Source organism: Mustela nigripes, chromosome 9 (genome assembly GCF_022355385.1).
Source record: "Mustela nigripes isolate SB6536 chromosome 9, MUSNIG.SB6536, whole genome shotgun sequence".
NCBI lineage: Eukaryota > Metazoa > Chordata > Mammalia > Carnivora > Mustelidae > Mustela > Mustela nigripes.
In genome coordinates, this window is record NC_081565.1 from 67,879,313 (window position 1) to 67,900,612 (window position 21,300).

The 21,300-nt window shown below is 42.4% G+C and overlaps 1 protein-coding gene across 1 annotated transcript in view; it reads left to right on the forward strand.

The window, feature by feature from the left end:
- The window catches only part of SLC28A3 (solute carrier family 28 member 3), a 61,244-nt gene extending 41,431 nt beyond the window's left edge, over nucleotides 1–19,813 (forward strand). Inside the window, exons 9-19 of the mRNA XM_059411764.1 lie at nucleotides 1,737–1,817; nucleotides 3,251–3,331; nucleotides 5,627–5,752; nucleotides 7,400–7,530; nucleotides 8,902–9,070; nucleotides 9,483–9,680; nucleotides 13,837–13,918; nucleotides 14,664–14,762; nucleotides 15,001–15,121; nucleotides 16,176–16,331; nucleotides 17,321–19,813. Of these exons, the coding sequence (XP_059267747.1) occupies nucleotides 1,737–1,817; nucleotides 3,251–3,331; nucleotides 5,627–5,752; nucleotides 7,400–7,530; nucleotides 8,902–9,070; nucleotides 9,483–9,680; nucleotides 13,837–13,918; nucleotides 14,664–14,762; nucleotides 15,001–15,121; nucleotides 16,176–16,302 (1,215 nt within the window). The 3' untranslated portion in view covers nucleotides 16,303–16,331; nucleotides 17,321–19,813. The remainder of the gene's footprint in view (nucleotides 1–1,736; nucleotides 1,818–3,250; nucleotides 3,332–5,626; nucleotides 5,753–7,399; nucleotides 7,531–8,901; nucleotides 9,071–9,482; nucleotides 9,681–13,836; nucleotides 13,919–14,663; nucleotides 14,763–15,000; nucleotides 15,122–16,175; nucleotides 16,332–17,320) is intronic.
- Nucleotides 19,814–21,300: the final 1,487 nt, after the last annotated feature.

The following is a 21,300-nucleotide window of genomic DNA, read 5'->3' on the forward strand; positions in this document are numbered from 1 at the left end:
ATTAACCTCTCTTCTTCCAGAGCCATCTTCATGCTAAACCCTTCCTGTCTTTCCTTCAGCATAGCAGGCCTGGAGGCTGAGCCTTCTCCCAACCTAAGGAGGCACATTATGCTCCAGGGGAAAGGGAAGCTGGCCTCCGTGCACCCTCACAACCCCCAGGAAGCTCACTTTCCCCTGTGAAGACCCTACAAATACTCGTTGATGAGGCAGAAAGATGAATTCAGCTTTTCCTTCAGCATTCTTTTTTTGTGGTATTGTTATTCCTAGGCTTCTAACTTATTTTCTCACTTAGGGACTCTTGAGTTTACCTCCAATCTACCCAGGCTTCAGTTGGGTCAACATTTATGCTGAATCTTTTTTTTTTTTTAATTGCTGAGCCCAGAATTGGGAAAAACAAAGTCACAAGGGAGGTATAACTTGCTGCCCAGATTGTGCCAGTGTCTTTGGATACTTCCTACCCACCCACCTCCCTCTTCCCCAGAGCAGTGGCCTCTATCCTTTCTGCCAAAGCAGAATCCCCGTGGGAACATTCAAGAGATAAGCCCCTTTAATTCCCTGAAGCTTTCAGGAAGGCTCTGCTTGCCCATTAAAGCCAATAAAAGCACATAAGTGAGTGAGCTCTGAATAATGGCACAAATGTCTTTTAATATATATTATTAATAGATTTTTCTAAATTAGATCCTGTACAAATTGTCCTCGGTCATTCTATGCCTCTGGTGGCAGCTTGTCCCTGGTCATTTAACTGGGGAACAGAGGGAAAGGGGTACAGACGGGTAGGGGTGTGGAGGGAGCCAGCCCACAGCTCCGTGTTCTCTGCGGGGTAGAAACTGTTCACTGTGGAAACACACGCTGCATCAAAGGCACACAAATAGCATCAGGGAAACAAGATCCAGAGAAAGACAATTTTGGTATCACAATTGAAACAAACTAAGTTTCCCAAGTTTACTATTTTAAGTGATTAAAAAAATCTATAAGTAAAATAATAATTATTTTAAAAGCTAAATGGGGGACGCCTGGGTGGCTCAGTGGGTTAAGCCTCTGCCTTCAGCTCAGGTCATGATCCCAGGGTCCTGGAATCAAGCCCAGCAACAGGCTCTCTGCTCATTGGGAAGCCTGCTTCTCCCTCTCCCACTCCCCCTGCTTGTGTTCCCTGTCTCGCTGTCTCTGTCTCTGTGAAATAAATAAATAAAATCTTAAAAAGAAAATAAAATACAAAATAAACAAATGGGAACTTCCTTTATGATGCAGTGTATGGAAGCACCTACCATGCTCTATCTGATCTGTACAGCCTCTGTAAGGAAGGATCTGAGAAGCTCCTCACACTGTTTTGACCAGCATCCTCCGCTAATAAGGCTGTTTAACATCAGAATGTCAAGAACATCTTCCCATGGTCTTCAGCTTCTTGATCTAGTTATTACAAATTCCCCCAAAACTGTATTACTTCTCTGAGAAACTACAGTAAGAAAAGCTCATTATTGCAGAGAAACAAAAAATGTCACATTTCCTATGAAATATACTCAAGTGTATCCAGAGGAAACTCAAAGAAGGAAATGGCAGATGGGGTGCGCTGGCTGGTTAAAATGTCATTTAGTTCAAAATGACATTGATGATGATGATTTGGAGGATGTTTCAATGGGGGTAAGGAGGCAGAAAAATGACCTGATCTGAACCCTACTGATCCAACTGAGGCCAACATCAACCAATGATTGCTTTCATGCCCTCACCTTGCCCCCCAGGTCCTGCCAATTGTGGTTTTCTTCAGCACCGTGATGTCCATGCTCTACTACCTTGGCCTGATGCAGTGGATCATTAGAAAGGTACTGGGACTTGCAGAGGTTGGGTGACAAGTGTACAGCAGCGATTTTAGGGACAAAGTCTTAAATGCCTTTTATCCAGGTTTTCTCGAACAGCCTTACTGTTTGTACCAAGATTCACCACCACCTCCTCTTCCATCCCAAGTTATTAGACCCGAATCAAAAAAATCCTACGTGGGGCCCTAAGGCGATTTCACCTTAGGAACCTCTAACAGGGCTTTAACTCGCTGTCAGTGGTTACTGGCTATCTTCCTAAAACCTTAGTAATTCAGAGCACATGCCCGTGGGGAGAACAGCATCCTTCCTTCAACCTGGCTGTGTTCCCTGAGCCTTACACAGAGTCCCTCCTTCTCCTCAGGACATTGCAAAAGTGGAGGCTCTTGGTCTAGGAGTTGCCAGAGGATCCAAGTAAGAACGGGAAGCTGCTTTGCGTTTCTGAGGGAGTTTGATAAGCACACACAAATTTAAAAAAAAAAAAAAAAAGCCTGGAAAGTTCACCTCATTCCTGTCATCCCAGCAACTATCAGTCCTAGTACATTCGTGTTAAATCAGAGCATGAGGAAATGTGTGAGCTAGTTTGATTGCACACATGAGCCAGGCAGTGTATACAGAGTTTGGACACAGCCATAGCCCTCCTTTGATCCTTGAAAATACATAAAATAGAGGGAAGGAGGGATGGAGCAAGACAGGGAGAGAGAGAAAAAGAGAGAAACCAGAACACCAGCAAAATTCAAAATTTCAGCAAGAATGTGCCAGGGCCCATAATTTTCTGATTGTTGACTTCAACATTCAGCATTCATTTCTGTGCTCAGATCTAAGCAGAAAAGAAGGAGAGAATGCAACAGAAGGTCCCCATCCTGAAGCGGACACCACAGTCTCTAGTTGGAAGGGCCAGTAAAGAAAGGGGACCATCAACCATGTTCATTTGAGAGTTCAGTAGAAAAAGCCAAACCTCAACTACATCCCACTGCTTCTTAGCTGGGTGATCTTAGACAAAATAACTAAACTGTTCTGTGCCTTGGATTCCTATTCTATAAGATGGCCATGATTATGAGACCTCCTTCAAAGGGCTATTATGATAATTAAATGTGTTCCCTGGATCAAGGACATAAAACAGTGCTTGGAATGCAGTGAATCTTATCATGACTGTTAGCGATTACTATGATTTATTACTCTTATAAAATGTTTCAGTAGACAATTGTTTGCCTATTGAATGTATGAATTCAAAATATATACAATGATTCAGACTTACCATTCACATAGGAGGACTGGATACATCCGCTCTGTAGACTAGATAACCTACACTCATTCTTAGCACCATCACAGGCCGGCCAACAATGGTGGAAGGTATTTTCCCCCCAAAGACTTTCATCCCTATTTTGAAGTATTGTGTATACAAAGAGCTCTTCGCTGACTTTGTCCCTTTACCTCTTTAGGTTGGATGGGTAATGCTAGTTACTATGGGATCATCTCCTATTGAATCTGTAGTTGCTGCTGGCAATATATTCGTCGGACAGGTAAGTTGTAATCTCAAAAAAACAAAAACAAAACACCTGTTGAAATGTATACTTTTCCAAGAAAGCAGAATAAGTAACATAACGATATTATTGTTTTTTAGTGTCAGGGGCAGGGTGTCAAAATAGGGAACCACCAGCACTGACAATGTCCAGATTCCAGAGAGAGAGAGAGAGAGTGTATGAGAGAGCCCCCTTCCGAGTGTCCCAGTGTCAAATTTGGGTTCTTGAAAGTTTATGGAGAGGAGGAAAGGTGGAATCATTTTATCAAAGCGCTGGGCTTCTCCTGTGTAGATTCTCAACCAGTCTTTTGTGAGCTGATTGAATTGCTGACGTCTCCAACCCACCGTCCAGAGGCTAGAGGGTCACCCACTCAAATGGAGTTCACCACTTACCCAGAAGCTGCAGAGATGTAACAGGCAGCCTCCTTTTCTGTGGGATAATGCTTGTGGAAATGAAAGAGGCCAAAAAAGGCTTTCCACCAATGACCCTGCAGCTGTATAAATACTGGAGATTATTCTCAACTTGTCTGAATGGGCCAACGGTCTGTCTTAGCTGGGCCTGAAGAAAGATGCTGATGAAAAAAAGCATTTTCATCTTCCTGATCCATCACACAGATAAGTGCTTTGCCTGAAGCCTACTTAAGCAAGGAAATATGAAGCCAATGGGTTGTCCTTCAAAACAGCAGCCTTCCTAAGGGGTGGATAAGGAAGAGATCGTAATCCTCCTCGCCACTCAGAATAGGTAGCTTCAAGCAAAATGGAATCACACCCAGGAAACGTGTGAATGCTTGCCAGTACCACTACCCAAGGAAATTGGATTTGAAGCAAAATTCAAGTCACCCAGAGAAACGCACAGTTCCAACTCCAACTCCAAATCTGAGGCTTACAGCTGCTCCGGGCAGGCTGAGCCTTATTGGTAAGCCCAGCTTGCAAGCCTGGAGGATAGTCTTTAGGGCGGGGCCCATACTTCCTTCCCTAGGAGTTGAAATCGTTATAATTATAGCCATAAAATCTCTCAGGACTAATTAGAACACCTTCTTGACTTGATTACTCCTACCTGCGGGGTAAGAGGGCTTATGTACTGAGTTTCTATTTAGTCCATGAAGTGAAGCTCAACACATTCAATCTTATAGAACAATTACAAATAATGAGGGGAAAATTGTAAAATTGCACACATGCTTCTGTGATGCTCAATTTGATACTTAATATGCTAAAAGTACAGCTATTATTTATGGAGAGCTCCACGTCGCAGGCCGCCTGTCCTCCTTAATGGGACTCAAGCCCTTACAACTGCACTCTAATTCCTTTCCACCCAAGGGGAAGAGTGGGGTGTCTGATTACCAATTAGGAAAGTGCCTGCAGGCACCTGTCCTTGTTATTGCTGGTATTTTTTTATACTTGCATCTCTATGTCCGTGTGGTGTGAGCAAAGAGGTATATGATCTGTCAAGAAGAACTTGGAAGATGGGAAATCTCCAGCTCAGAAGGCCAGGGCAGTTACTCAGGCAATAGTATTCCAATCTTAGAAAAGAGTATCTGGCCACCAGACTCTAATCCTAGACTGGTGGGGACCTTATATGAACTGGCCTTACAGACTTTGCAGACTTGACACATGACTCTATCTGCACACTGACGTGGAGTTCAATGACCCAGACATTGATGGTGTGGGTTCTCAAATGAACATGCATCAGAACCACCTGGAAGGCTTGTTCAAACACGATTGCTGGTCCCATTCCCAGAGTTTCTGAATCTGTAAGTCTGAGAATTTGCACGTCTACCAAGTTCCCAGGTGATGCTGATAGAGCTGTCTGTGGTTCACACTTAGAAAGACTACTTTAAGTCCAACTCTTGGTTTTAGCTCAGGTGGTGATCTCAGGGCGGTGGGATTGAGGCCTGCATCAGGCTCTGCGCTTGTCATGAGTCTGTTTAAGATTCTCTCTCCCTCTCCCTCTGCCCCTCCTGCTCGTGTTCTCTCTCTCTCTCTCTCTCTCTCTCTCTCTCTCTCTCCCTCTCTCTGGAATAAAGAAGTAAATCTTTAAAAAGAAAGAAAGACATACTGCTTTAGAAAATGGAATCTTGGGGCACCTGGGTGGCTCAGTCAGTTGGGTGTCCAACTCTCGGTCTCAGCTCAGATCTTTATCTCAGGGTTCAAGTTTGAGCCCCACATCGGGCTCCACTTTAACAAAAAAAAAAAAAAAAAAATGAAAGAAAGAAAGAATAAAAGAATCTTGAGTAGATTGGCAAATCCTCCTAAGGTTTAAAAAGGAACGTTCAATCTAGTCTTTCTTTGCTTCCAGACAGAGTCTCCACTGCTAGTCCGACCATACTTACCACACGTCACCAAGTCTGAACTCCACGCAATCATGACCGCTGGGTTCTCTACCATTGCCGGAAGTGTCTTAGGTGCATACATTTCCTTTGGGGTAAGGATATTTGAAGATAAATTTATGGAAAATTCGACCTCTCATTTGTTTACTGCTTTATCTCTGTCTTTTCTTTACCACTACTGCCAGAAAAGGAGGCAAAACATGTCCTTCACTCTTCCTTTGGCATTTGAGTAGAGTAACCCTGAGGGGCTTTGTGACTTCACTTTCAAATCCCTGCCACCCAAATGTGAATTAGATCCAACTGTGGCAGAATGAAATCGTATTATGAGGTTACTGTGGTTGAACACTTAAATATGTAAAACAACAACAACAACAAAAACCACTATCACTGTCACTAGTAAAAGCAGTCAAGACCAGGGTTCAGCAAAGTATGGCTCACGGGTCAAACCAAATTGCTCCCCCTTTTGGTAACTAAAGTTTCACTGGAAACCAGCTCCTTCTATTCATTTCTGTATGGCAGCCTTCATGCTACAGAGTTGGGTAGTTGTGGCCTGAAAGCCAAAAATGTTTACTCTCTTCCCCTTCAGAGAAAAATTTTTTTGACCTGTGCTTTGGGACAGTGGTTCCCAAAACTTACTGCACATTAGAATCATCTGGGAACTTTTAAAAACCCTAATGCCCAGACCCATACTGCAGAATAATTAAGCCAGAATCTCTTGGGGTGAGACCTAAGCAGCACTGTTTCTTTAAAAACTCTTCCTGTATATTCTAACATACAACCCAGTTGGAGAGCTGGTCGGCTGTGGCCCAGTGCAGCAGACCATCATTAACTGATGCTCATGCTCCAAGCACAGAGCTTCTAAGCTCCACGTAGAGGCAACCCCCAGTGGAGAAATGGAAGAACACACAGCTGTGGGCCCAGGTGACTAGCAGTTCTTACAAGATAGGTGAGTTTCATCCCTCCGCCTCATCCGGGCCTCTGAGAGCCAACCACGAGGAAGAGAGAAGAGTAAAAAGGTGACAGAGATCTCAGGAATAGCAACTTGTCTGGATCCACAGATGGCCCACTCCACCACCACTGTAGGAATTCTGCCGGCAGAAATGTGCTGGCTGCAAGGGAGTGGGGGAGGGGGGGGGGGAATCCAGATACTGCCATTCTGAAAATACAGGGAAGGGAATCCCGAAACAAAATAAGGGTTTGGGGAGGAAAGGGAAGAAAGTTTAAGCAGGTCCACAGTGAGGGAAACAGAAATCCCTTACAGATTACAGGGACTCTGGATAAATGAATATTATATAAGGGCACCACGGATTTCAGGAGAGCGAAAGGAAGACAGGGAGGGGAGTGTCTGAGCCTGCATCCCCAGATACTCCCCCAGTCTATACTGATGAGGTGATGAAATATGGGCTTTAGGGACTATGTAAACGTTCAGAAGGTCTGCAGAGAGGTAGAGGAATCTGGAAGTTCTTACACAGGATTAATTCTCTTCTGAAATGATTAGATTTTGGTTTTGAGCTTCTCCCCAAAAGATGTGGTCAATTAACACCAATTCCTCCCTCCTCCCTCTGACTCTCAAGGTGATACCGACTTGGCTCACTGAGTGCTTCCAAGCCTCCAAAGAAACACTTTCCTGGCATAGCGTTCAATGCTACCCTTCTCTTCCCCTGTAGGGCTTTTGGGCTGTTCATCCTGAACTCGACAGAAAAGCTAAACCTCAGTTGACCTTCTTTCTCCTGAAATCACAGGTTTCCCCCTCCCACCTGTTAACTGCCTCAGTCATGTCTGCACCTGCTTCGTTGGCTGTGGCTAAACTCTTTTGGCCTGAGACAGAAACACCTAAAATAACCCTCAAGAACGCCATGAAAATGGAAAGTGGGTAAGTGGGACATCGGATTCATACCAGCTGGGGAGTCGGCTGAGGCGGGGGTGGGGGTGGGGGGGCAGGTTCCAGATTCAAAGTACAGCAAAACTTTGATCATTGGAGAGCAGAGTGAGTCGTGGTATTAAGGTGAATTTCTCAGTGACTTTTAGACTTCACGAGACTTCCAAAAAAAAAAATCCCTTTTTAATATTTGGAAATCTTCCTAAATACTTGAATGTCAGTGCACTTCCTGAGCAGTTCAGTGTAGATGCTTCATGTAAAATATAGTGTAGTGTTTATTGAGCCCTGATTCGCGACCACTGGAGAGCCATGGGACAACCATTTCTGGAACTTTCTTATATAAGAGGGAGAATGAAGGTGTGATATAGGTATCTTTAACCTCTCATCAATTCCTTTTCTTTTGTCCTGGGCAAAAGAAAGAGAAAAAAGGGTGAAAAAGATGAAGGTGTTTAGGATAGTCAAAAGAATCTAGTTCAGTAACAGAATCCATCAACGGGCATGTTGCTGAGCTTTATCCCTTGTTTGTATGTAGCTGCAGTCAGTGAAGAGCAAGTTGTGGAAGAATACACATATGGGATATGTGTGCTTCCACTTACAAAGTTGAGCAAATGTGCAAACCTACACAACGTATTAATTAGGCACACCCTCATGTAGGAAAAATGAAAAGGAAGGGAATGATAAGCAACTTCTAGGAGACAGATACCTCTAAGATTGAAGAGAAGAGAATAAGATTAGGGAAGGAGAAGTGCTCAAATGTGATGGTGACATTCCACTTCTTCAATGAGGTGATAGATATTCAGGTCTCCTTTGAATTACTAGTGCTTATACCATGAATATTTTATAAATATTTTCTGGTGGCTACATTAATAGAATTTTTAAAACCTATAATATTTTTTAAAGATTTTATTTATTTATTTATTTATTTATTTATTTGACAGAGAGAAATCACAAGCAGGCAAAGAGGCAGGCAGAGAGAGAGAAGGGGAAGCAGACTCCCTGCTGAGCAGAGAGCCCGATGCAGGTCTCAATCCCACGACCCTGAGATCACGACCTGAGCCAAAGGCAGAGGCTTAACCCACTGAGCCAACCAGCCGCCCCAAAACCTATAATATTTGTATCATTTCCCAAATTTTTCATTATAAATCCCCCCTAATTAACAGAGTAGTAGAATGGTTAGACACCCATTTGCCATCACCTACACTCAGCAATTATAAATGGCATCATGATTTGATGGTATTTTGACCAAGGCAGGAGGCTGACAGTTTGTTTCTAACCAAATGAGCTCTGATTATGACATTTATACACCTATGATGTCCATCACTGACAATACCTTGATAATTCTGAAATTGCTGTTTTTTGATAAAGCGATTCAAGGAACCTCCTAGAAGCCGCAACACAGGGAGCATCCTCATCCATCTCCCTGGTGGCAAACATCGCTGTGAACCTGATTGCCTTCCTGTCCCTGTTGTCTTTTGTGAATGCGGCCCTGTCCTGGTTTGGAAACATGTTTGACTACCCACAATTGAGTTTTGAGGTATAATGCTATCATGTCTCTCCTCCATTTTGCTTCTGCCTATCTTTGTTAAAAAAAAAAAAAAAAGGAGGTTTGTGAATTGCCTTCCCTAACCACCTGTAGTATACTCTTACACAGTGCACACACTTCTCATGTATCTCCTGTCTTCCCACCACTGCCCTTCCCCCCTCCATGTCCTATCACCCTTCAGGAGAGAATGACTGGCCTCATGCCAGGAATCCAGGTTCTCTCAAATGACTTGATGCCAGCTTGACTCCTAATGGGTGGAGATGGGAAAGGTGATGTGAAGGGAGTTCTATGCTTCAAGGAGACACAGAGGGGTTGGGAAAAATCTTGTCACAACAGTAACGCAGAAGAACAACGCAGAAGCAAATCACCACTCTAATAAAGTATCTATTTTTGGGTTTTATAGATAATATGCTCCTACATCTTCATGCCCTTTTCCTTCATGATGGGAATAGACTGGCAAGACAGCTTTATGGTTGCCAAACTCATAGGCTATAAGACATTTTTCAATGAATTTGTGGCTTATGAGCACCTCTCAGAATTGATCCGTTTAAGAAAGGAGGCCGGACCCAAATTTGTAGATGGCGTGCAGCAATATATGTCGGTGAGTAAATAAATTGATTTCAGAACACACTTCTTTATCACATATATACATTCGTCAAATAGTCACAGGTGCTTCTGTGTAGTAGGCTAGGCACTTGGGGATACGTCAGAGAACAAAACAGAACAAAAATCCCTGATCTCAGGGAACCATAGTGAATGAATATAGCACCTCCTAGTTTTCCATTATGTTGAATTCATCCATATGCCTGTGTCTGTGTGAGTGTCAACACAGCTAATCCTTCCTGCTCTGATCATTGACTCTTGAGAGCCATAGATCCAAACCTGGAGTCGTAGGAGCTGGGGCTGGAATCAATCAGTCAACAAATATTTGCTACCTGCCTTCTATGTACAATGCGCATGTGCACGGAGGTCACAACATTGAACAAGAGATAAGGCCTCTGCCCTCATGGGCTCATTGTCTAATAATCTTGGAGTTCTCTTCCTTCCAGTTTTAGAAATTCTGTGGACTCGGAGAAACTGCCCAAAGGCAAGATAGTGCCTGGACATCCTAAAGAAATAGGGAGACACAACTGCTCCTCTCCAAGTGGGTGAGGAAAGAGAAGAGCTTGGCTTATGGCCTGAACTTTCTGGACAAGCATCCTCTAACTAGCTAGCACTTCAGGTCAATGGGCTCCAAGGAGATGCCCATGCCTGCTTGGCCTTGAATGGGATAAGGGAGCTCAGGTGAAGCCATGACTTAGGTCATATTTAACAGCCAAGTCTCCAGCTTTTCCCTTCCTGAAAAACAGAACAGTCACACACATGGAAACTCTTAGGGAAATGGGGAATATTTCGGACCACCACCATTACTCATTGAAACAAGCCATTTGTAATGAATGTTCTGGGCATGTATTTGGCTTTAAAAGGAAAGGGGAGGAAAATCACACTGCCCAACGTTCTGGGATTGCCTACCACTGAACACCATGATCATCTCTCCCAGTACCCTAAAGACCAAACATGCGAATTCACTCCTATGTATTCTACAGATACAACAGCAGACTCTCAACAGAGTTCTGATTCGTGTTTTATGGTCAGAGGCATTGGACCCATACATCTGATAACAGTGGTTCTGTAGGTCTCCTGTTTCTCAAATGTTTATTCTTCAACTGACCATACAGTGGAGCTTGGCCAAATGTCTTCATTGTTTGGATGCCACCACAAACCAGTCTGTTTCCCTGCCAAAAGTAAACAATGGGCTAAATTAAGTGAATTGCTTTCCATCTCCAAGTTCCAGTTGCCAGGAGAAAGTAGTTTTTTAATGAGCAAAGCAAGCTCACAATCCTGGGGGTGCCAACCAGGTTTGTGAACAGTCATTATTAGAACAGAGACAGAACAGGAGGGCCGACTTGGGTTGGGTGAGCCCAGCAAGAGGCAGACCTACAGAGGACATTTGGAGACAGGAGCCCAAGGGCTTCTGCTACTGTTGAGTCATAATGGCAAAAGCATTTTGTTTTTCCTAATTTCTTATTTCCAGTCAACAAAATGGGGATGAGTCCCTGCAATTTTTGTTTACCCACCAACAAGTGGTGGGAGTGTTGTAGCATCTCCCGGAAAAGGGACCACACAACCGAAGCATAAGATCTGGGTCTATGAAACAAAACCCAGTGTTGTCCGGGTCAGACTATGTATGGAGCACATTGTCCACAGAATGAGCTCTTTGCTACTCCGTCATCTTTTCTTTCTTAGCATAAAAATAATACTTTGCATGTTTGTTTGTTTACATTTGATGTATACATATCATGGTTCAGAATTCAAAAGGTACAAAAAGGCAAGAGAGAAAAGTAAGCTTCCTCCTTATTTCTCTGCCACTCAGCTCTTCTCCCTGTACCAGAGTATGCTCTTAACTTTGCTCTATGCCCGTAATAACATATCTTGGATGCCTTTCTCCCTCGGTATCTGTGAAAGCGTATTCTCTAGTATGAACACACCATTGTGTATTTTAACCAGTCTCTTGTGGATGGACACTGTGACCAATTTCCTGCCATTGGAAGCAGTGCTGCGAAGACTGTCCTTGAATACACAGCATCTTTGCTCAGGAGCTAGGAGAGCTGTATGATATATTATTCATTTCCCAGTGTGGTGGAGCTGTTCTCATGTAATCTTGCACATGTATGGGAAAAGGCAAAGTAGCATCATTTCACCTCCTTTTCCTCTTATTATAAAACCCTATATGGCCACATCTGTGTATCCCCTTTCCACAGACCCCCAGAAACAGGAAAGAGGAATCTCAAGTGCTCTGTGCCATCTCCCTCCCCACGGTCTCTTAATAAGCCTGCCTGTTTTTAAAGCCAATTGAACTAAATGAAAAGCACTAGAGAGCGCTGGGAATGAGGATGAGCTTTTCCAGAAACAGCGGATTGCTCAAATACGTTATTTTTTTTCCTGCCTGCTATATGCACGCTGATTGAAAATATCAACAAAGGCGTTCTGAGAAAACCATGAAAGAGAAGAGAGGCCTTATAATCAACAAAAAAATTTATGTGTCCACTTCAGTCTCGAATGTGAGCTTTTAAAAAAATCTAGTTAGTTGGGGGATAAAAAGGCATTACTAATTTTGAATGTCATATTTTCCTGGTTTGTTCTTTAAACCAAATCAGAGATTTTTCAGGGTTTTAGAAAAGAAAATTATTGCCTCAATTGTGTGGGTGCCTTTGCCAGATTGGGTGAGTTTCTGGTGAACAACAAAGTCCACTGAAACTTTTGAGTGTCCTGTAGTCAGTCCCTCAACCTGAGAAAGAATTATCTGGGCCAAGCAACACCTCTTGGCCATCAGAGTAGAGCTGGAGGACCATGCTCTCTTCCTTCTACAAATTCATCTCCCATCTCCTTACTGCCCATGACCATTCTTCCACCTAATACTTCTAAGGGATGGTTAGATCTGAAGACCAAAGAAAGGCAAGCACACCACAACCAGAATGAAAGGAACTCTTTGATACCTAAGAGTTTCATTTTTACTAATATAATTCCTTTTCACTGAAGTATAATTTACGTACAAAAAAGACCCCTTTTTGGTTGTATATACAGGTTGTGACAAATGTACCACCTGTGTAACCTCATCCTCCGTGATTACATAGAAAGCCTCGGAAATTTCTCTCATGGCCAGTTGCAGTCAACAATATCCCTACCCGCCCCGTCATTCCCAGGCAGCCTGATTTTTCGTTCACTATAGATTACTTTTGCTTGTAAAATTTCAGGCAGGTGGACTCACTCAGCATTCATTTTGTTTCATGCCTTTTCCTTCTAACTGCAGAGTAGTATTCTATTTTATGGATAGCCATAATTTATTTATCCATTTGTCTGTCTCAAGACATTTGGGTTGTTTCTAGCTTGAAGGTATTATGAGTATAGCTGCCATAAATACTCCAGTACAGTCTTGTTATGGACATATGCTTTTATTTCTCCTGGGAAAATTTCAAAGGAGTGTTATTGCTGGGTGAGACTGGCTGTGTCTATTAACTTGGTAAGAAACTGCCAAGTATGTTTGTACTTTATAAACAGACTGTGTCGCTTTACATTCCCACCAACAACATACAAGAATTCCTGTTGTTCCACATCCTTGTCAGCACTTGGTATTGTCCATTTTTTAGCCATTTTCATGGATGTGTAGTGGTATGTTATTGTTCTGATTTGCATTTCCCTGGTGAATGAATGATGTTGAACATCTTCTCATGTGCTTGTGGCCATTTAAATGTCTTTTTTGAAATCTCTTTAGCCATTTTTTATTGGATGTTTGTCTTATTAACAAATTATAACAGCTCTTTATACTTCCTAGATAAGTCCTTCATCCAACAAATGTAATGTGAGTAGCTTCTGGGACCAATCTGATATCCTCAGTAGGCTAGCACATGATAGCAAGTGGCCATGAATGTTAGGGGTTATCATTGGGCAGAAAGTAGCATCTGTAGAGACTAAGACTTGTGGTCCCAACTCCTTTGTAGAGTCTCCAAATCCGCACAGCCCCTTTCTCTCTCTCCAAATTCAAGGGAAGATGGAAAAGAGGGGTGGTCTAGGAAATAAATAGGTGTTTCACACCATGCACTGCACGTTCACTTGTCCATATCGATTCCATAGTCAGAAAAGGAAGCCTGGTTAGGATGTCAGACTTACTAAGCTGAGTCGCACCATGTATACTTCTGTGTGTTTGTGCTTATTTACAGATTCGTTCAGAGACAATTGCCACCTATGCTCTCTGTGGCTTCGCTAATTTTGGTTCCCTAGGAATAGTGATCGGTGGACTCAGTAAGTGAAAAGAATATTCTTCAACAATGTATGTGACATAAACATACTTTCGATCTCCATCTTTCTCTATAACATTATTGGCGTCTGGGGGGAAAGAAGGTCCTGTGACAGTAGTAAATGCTTTGAGGTCTTTTTTTTTTTTTTTTTAATTCCTGCTCTACAATATAGTTTTCTTATGTAACCCCAGCTAATGTCAGGAAGAATTTGTTCAAATATACCAGTGCTTCTCTACCCAGGGACGATGCATAGACTTCGCTGTGCATGCCAGTTCCAGTGGACTTAAAAAGGCCACCTGGAGAAGGATTCTGAGGCCAAGGGCAAGCAGGGAAATGCTGTGATTAGTTAGTGATGTCAGCCGTAGGCACGGAAGTAGCTGGTGATGATGAGCTGGAGATGTTTGCGTCCTACCTTGAGACCCATTTGCGTCGCCACGGCCTCCAGACGCTGTGGTGAAACTTAGAATAAAATGGAGAACTTGCTTCTTCTTCAGAAAAGGGAAGCTTCTGGACCTTCTGGTGTGGACATATTTCTTCTCTTCTCCCCCCGGCCAGAGAACTCTGGATGTGGAGCTCATCACGAAGCCCCTGAATCTTGACTTTCCCAGTGAATTTGGAAAAAAAAAAAAGAAAGAAAAGAAAAGTCTCTCACCTGAAACGTCCAGCCCCAGAACAGTTCTCAGAGGTGGGGAATTTGGAATTCCCAATCAATGACCTCCACCTTAATCTCCTATTTCCATGTCTCCTAGCATCCATGGCTCCTTCCAGAAAGCACGATATCGCTGCAGGGGCAGTGAGAGCGCTGATCGCGGGGACCGTCGCCTGCTTCATGACAGCCTGCATTGCAGGTACTGCAGGCTGTCCCTTGTGTCCTGTGTCCCGGAGCCCACAGAGCGGCAGCTTTCAGGGCTCTGTGCCCCCCACCCTGCAAAGGCAGCATCAGCCACTGCGGGGAGCCGAGAGGCAGAGCTGCTGTGTGTATTGTAGAGTGAAACGTGCAGAGCGCGTTGAAGAAGCTAAGAACAGGAGGAGGGCTTGCTGATGTTGATCGTTATTAAAGCAGAGGGCACTCTATTTCACTTCCAGGGATACTCTCCAGCACCCCCATAGACCTCGACTGCTATCACCTTTTAGAGAATGCCTTCAGCTCCAGTCCACCTGCAAACACATCCGATGTGGTAACTTGTTGTCAAACTCTACTGAACAGGTATTGCACCCTTGAGTCTGACTTCTTCGTAGCCATTATTAATAAACAAATTAGGTGTACAGACCCCATCTGCTTATTTTTATAACTTTATAACTCTGTGTTCAATAATAAGAGCTTATGGGGTGCCTGGGTGGCTCAGTCTGTTGGGCCTCTGGCTCTTGACTTTGGCTCAGGTCAAAATCTCAGGGTCATGAGATTGAGTCCCCGCATCAGGTTCCCTGTTCTGCGAGGAGTCTCCTTGTCCTTCTGCCTCTGCCCTCCCCCGACTCACACTCACACACTCTCCCTCTCTCAAATAAAAACATAAATCTTTTAAAAAGAGAAAAAGAAGAACTTGTGCAATGGTTCTAAACCACCTTTCGTCTTGACCTCTCTCAGCTGAGACTAAGAAGTATGATACTAACTAGCAAGTGCTACACAAGCATTTCTTATGCCCCCAGCTTTGTGATAGGCCATTGGTGTGAATTAGCTCATTTAAACCCCAAAACCTCCATAGAAGTTAAAAACTATTGCTCTTTTTGGTGTTCAATAAAATCAGGCCTTGAGAAGGCTATCCCACTTTCCCAAGCAGAATGAATACAAGCACAATCAAGATAGAAAATTTACGTCTTTCTGTCCAAAGTCCGTGCCCTTAACTTATGCCCAATAATTAATTAGTTGGTACTGCCTCCCTTTCAAGGGCACCGAACCGTGCACCGAGCCGTCCCAACTTGAGGGGCCACCAGGGGCCTGTGACCCATACTGGCACCTCCCATCCTGTACGCTTTCTACCTGCAAAACCAATCCCCCTGCCCCATCCGCCCTTCTTAATGTGCTAGTGCTTTATGAGGATTGATTCTTGGCTTATTCTGGAAGAAACGGGGGGAGTCCTTGAGGCCAGACAGAATTTGAGAATCAAAACTAATTCTCTGGGGCCTCTGTCCTTAACCCACCCTAACCTTAAAGTGGGGAGGAAATCAGCTTCCCACTCTATGCTATTTTTAATGTGTCTTCTGCCCATCTACCGTTCTGTCTTCTGAGGCTCAACTAACTGTTTTATCCTACTTTCCACCAGCACTATTGTCAACGGCCCTGGTGACGTCATCCCAGGAGGAAACCACAGCTTGTCTTCTTTAAGGGGCTGCTGCACATTGTTGGCTCCATCAATGCTGAACTGCACTTGGATCCCTGATGCACTTTGAGTTTGCCCCCTCCTCCAATGGAACTCTAGGTACAGATGCTGAATTTCCTGCTTTGGGGTGGGAAAACACACACACACACACACACACACACACTATTCCTCACAGATGGATATTTCCATCATGGAGTCAGCTTTAACCAGAAAGAGAAAAATGGGAGTGAACCTTTCATATCTCCAGCATCATCCTCCTCTCTTTCCCTGTCTTCCTCAAACCCATCCCCACTGAGAACTACTGTGACATCTCAAGATGGGCTATTGCCTTCAGTCCCAAAGATGTTTTCTGACCCTACAATTTTAAGACATATTACCAGAATGCAGGTATAAATGTTGTCTCACAACAGTGGGGCTACGGCTCAGACACACTCTGACTCACTTCCAGAACATCTCAGGAGAGGTCAGTGCATTCACCCTGGTTGACCGGAAGTAGCCAAGAATCTTACAAGGAGAAGGATCAGTCATTTATTACCCATTCATGGCCTTCCTCAGGAGGAAGTCCTACAGAAATCAGGAGTCTTTTAAAAGAGCATTTAGATCATTCTAAAACCAAGTTTGAAATCCTGTATGCTTAGAGAGTTATACCAGTCAGCTGACACTAAATATTGTTGCAATAAGAAATAAGCCAAAAAACTTGGTGACTTACAAGTTTATTTTCTCCTTGCAGCTTGTGCTTACTGGGGGGTCAATTCTGGCTGTATTTCATGTTGTCTTTACTTCCAGGACCCAGGCTAAAGCAGCAGCCACTATGGCGGGGTGGGGGTGGGGGGTTAGTTTCCTAACTTCTGTTAGGAAAGACCTTTCACTTCTACTACATTCTATTACCCAAAGCTAATCATATAATAAGCATGATATCAATGGCTATGGATGAATTATCATGTCTGAGGGAAGAATAGTGAGTATTTTGAAGAAACAACATGATAAAGTACATGGATACATGATATTCATTTCTCCCTTCAAGGAGTCAACCTGTTCTATCACAGAAAGCCTACTCATGCAGGATTTGTTTCTCTTCCTGCTGACAGGACTGGAAAATGGCACTACCTTTTGGTCAAAAAGTCACTTTAAGACCATTTGAAGAGGAAAAATAAGTCCTGGTTGAGATCCAAAACCTTCCACCGATACTTCCATTGACCAGGAAAGCATCAGCATCAAAGCTGCTTAGTAGGAATCAGAGAAGAACCTTCCTTAATGGGTTCTGAGATATAATGTGTGTCAAAAGAAAATTCTGGAGACAATGGCTGGGTGCTCTTTAATGAAATGCTCATCACCAATTCTCTTAATAGCCCAAAGACCACATTGTGTGAGAAAACACAAACACCAATGACTGAGTCAAAAGGTGATTCACAAGAAAGAAAAAAAAATGTGAAAAAGGTTTTGGAATACCTTGGGTAATTTATTTTAGTTATGTTTTCTTTCTTGTTCATGCACAGTTTTTTGAAATGTATATGTAAATAGCTGGTGTGTGTGTGTGTGTGTGTGTGTGTGTCAGCAGAGGAGAAGGATGAAATTAAATGCCCAAAGGACGCTTTTTCTCTGAAGTACAATATACTAGGTTATTTCTATCGATCATTTGTATCAAATTTTCTTGGAATTCATGTGCCCTTTCAGCGTTTAGATTTTATTTTAGGAAAGTATATTTACATGTCTTTTCTCTATGTTCTTTGTGTCAACCTTCAGAAAAGCCTGTGACAATAGCATGCCAGGGTGCTGGTTATTCATATGTTGGTTCTCGTTGGTCTGCTAGGGCTACTCTCTTTCTAACTCATTTTTCTCTTTTTAATTCTTTACATCTATTTTATTTTATACCTGAGACTCTCTAAGAGGATTTCTGTGCTATTTCTAATGTGCTTCTGTAACCAACTCATATTCAAATTCTGTCTGTTGCAATTACTGTTCTTGGGAAGTTTGTATCTCTGCTCTGATCTCTTTTATTTCAAGGAAAACTTAATAATTACTGTCCTGTTTTTAAAGTTTCCTTCTTTTTTCAACTGCAGAAAGGAATATCCATTTCTAGTAAAAAGTCACACACACACACACCTTTCTTTGAACATATATAAGCGCATGGAGGATTTGTTGCTTCTACAGAACTAGAATGAATCGACTTAAATATCATGTACAACTTCTTTTCACTTGGCAACATACCTTGGACATTTCTACCAAGTCATTAGATATAGTTCTAACTCTGTCCTTCCCTTTCCACTAGTATGTGTGTGGAGGGAAGGGGGGTACAATTGCACATAAATGAGGTACTATATATGCTGGGAGAGGGAGGGAGTTAAACATTGTAAATTCTACTCGCTTCCCTCCCTTCCCTGGCCTTGGCTCACCACATACAGGTAACCCAGGTTAAATAATCTGACATCTAGCTTTCTGCACTTTTTTTTTCATGCTCAGGTCATGTTTTATAACATATGCTATTGAGGATTGGTATGGTTGTTTTATCATACTGGGATATTCTGGGATGACTCACATTTCTCTGCAGTCTGTTTTTCTTCTATAACAATTCTTCATGATATTCAAGTCCACTGGCAAAGCCGTGTTTTTCAAAGCCTTCGTAATAGTCCAGACATATTATGTGTATGTATTATCCATTCCTCTAAGGACAAGCATCCACTTTTGGGGGTTTTGCTTTGGTTTTGGCTACTTCGAATAATACCTGCCCACTTATTTCACATCCTGGTGGCTTTATTCTATAGCAGTGCTATCTGATAGAAATATAATGCATATAATGTGTGTCAAAAGAAAATTCTGGAGACAATGGCTGGGTGCTCTTTAATGAAATGCTCATCACCAATTCTCTTAATAGCCCAAAGACCACATTGTGTGAGAAAACACAAACACCAATGACTGAGTCAAAAGGTGATTCACAAGAAAGAAAAAAAAATGTGAAAAATCCTATCACATGTGATTTAAAAAATTTCTAGTTGCCACTTTAAAAACTTAAAAAGAAACTCATAAAATTAATTTTATTAATATTATTTTACCCATTATAACCATGATATTATCATTTCAATGAATTATTTTATATTCTTTTTAACTGAACTAAGCCTTTAAAATCTAGTACATATTTTATACTTAGAACATATCTTAAGGCACATTTTCATTGGCAATACTTGATCTGTACTTAGATTTCATAAAAGTTACAGTTGCAAAGTAAATTCACATGCCCAAATTGTTCCAAACACACTAAAAAGCTTTCCAATAACTGAAATGAGTATCGGTTTTTAAATTAAAATTTTAGTTCCTCAGTTGCACTAGGAAATAGTTCCATAATTCAATTATTAGTAGCTATCAATTCAGACAGTGCAATTCTATAAGGTGGTTTCCTAGGTGAACTGAAGTGAGTGTGTGTATATTTGGTATTAATATATGTTGTCAGATTGTGTCTTAGAGAAATACGTTGTCTTAATTTTTACCTGTTTTGTGATATAATCTTTCTAATGTGTTTTACTCCTCTACCTCTGTGTGTATATGTGGTATTTCTTTTCAAATGCAACAAGTTCACATAAATCTCATGCTGATTTCTTTTTTAATATTTTCTATCCTTGAGCTGAGGAGGGCATGTTATTCTTGAACCATATGAGAAAGAATAGTAAGGGTACGGACCGGACGAATGAGGTGGTCACTTTGGGCCTCTTGTGTCCAGAAAAACCTTACCAAGCCCCTGTGAACGATGAATGGCTCTAGGCTGGCTGAAAGGTTCCCTCCTCCCAGTGAAACCACTCAATGGAGTTTGGGGCACATGGTGACGTCTCCCTTCTTCTTCAGCAAACATAAAACCTGGAGGGCTGCTTGTTCCCCTCAATTTATCCTACAATTTATCCTACACCCTCAGTTTATCCTACACCCAACTACCCATGGTTTTCTGAGGTGGCAAAGATGGGATGTCTGTGTGCTTTCTATACGTTTGTTTAATCGTGGTCTGAGGTCACTCGGTGCTGACAGCATGTTGCTAGGGACCTCTGCACCCTGAGCTTGTTTCAAGTCAAGGCTGTGACATCGCTTTTGAAGAATTCTGCACTCTGCCTATTCTGCCCAAGAAATCTGAAATGTTTGTCTTCACACCAGTACAGTTTCCACTAGTCCGAAAGACCTTTTTTAAACACAGTATTATGGGTCCAGATATGAATATTTCCTATTTTTAATCAAGATGAAAGTTTCCTTTGCTGCTTCTTATTCTCTCTGTTGTTTTTGGCTGGCTTGTAAAAGGAGAGGGGGCCAGCTATGGCATTTCTGTTGCCAATCCAGAAGCTATGGTTACAATCAAATTCTCTGACCCTGCAGAGGCCTTACAGTCTCAGCAAAGAATAGACTGCAGTCCTGGGGTATGGAGAATTTATTTTGATTTTTTTTATTATTATTTCATTGGTAAAATCGGCACAGCCAAGCAGTTAGATCTGAGTGGGATCTCTATAACTACACAGATTACCAACATGCATTCATTTTGCAAGTGCTCCCAAATAATTGCTTTAATATTTCTGTAGCTTAATTAGGCCGGTAGGCCACTGTGAGGAGCTTAAGGTGTGCATTTGCCCAGTGAAGCTGACTTCCAATTACAGAACAATTCCCAAACCAGGTACGCTTGTAAAGAAGGTATTGAAGGACACCGTGTGCCAGGAAGGATTAAACTACCCTCCATGTACTGGAGGCAGGGACGGGGGAAGCAATCATTCACATTTTAAACAGGCAGGAACATAGGACTTAAGAAAGAAATATCTGGTCCAGGTGCACCATACGGGGCTAATGAACCATATGGTCCTGAGAAAAGCTACTTTTTACAACCTGTTACTTAATTTTAAAAAATTGCTTTAAGCTCAAGCAGGAAGGAAAGTATACAGGTACCCATTCTTTTTCTGGATCTAAGGGCAGCATAAGCTTAGTGCAATTACGTTTTCTTGTCTATCACAGAGGCCACACGATTGACCTCTGGATGTAGAGTGAGTCATTTCAACCCGGGTCCTTTGTGGACTATTTGGCATTTTCATTTCAAGGGACTCTAGGA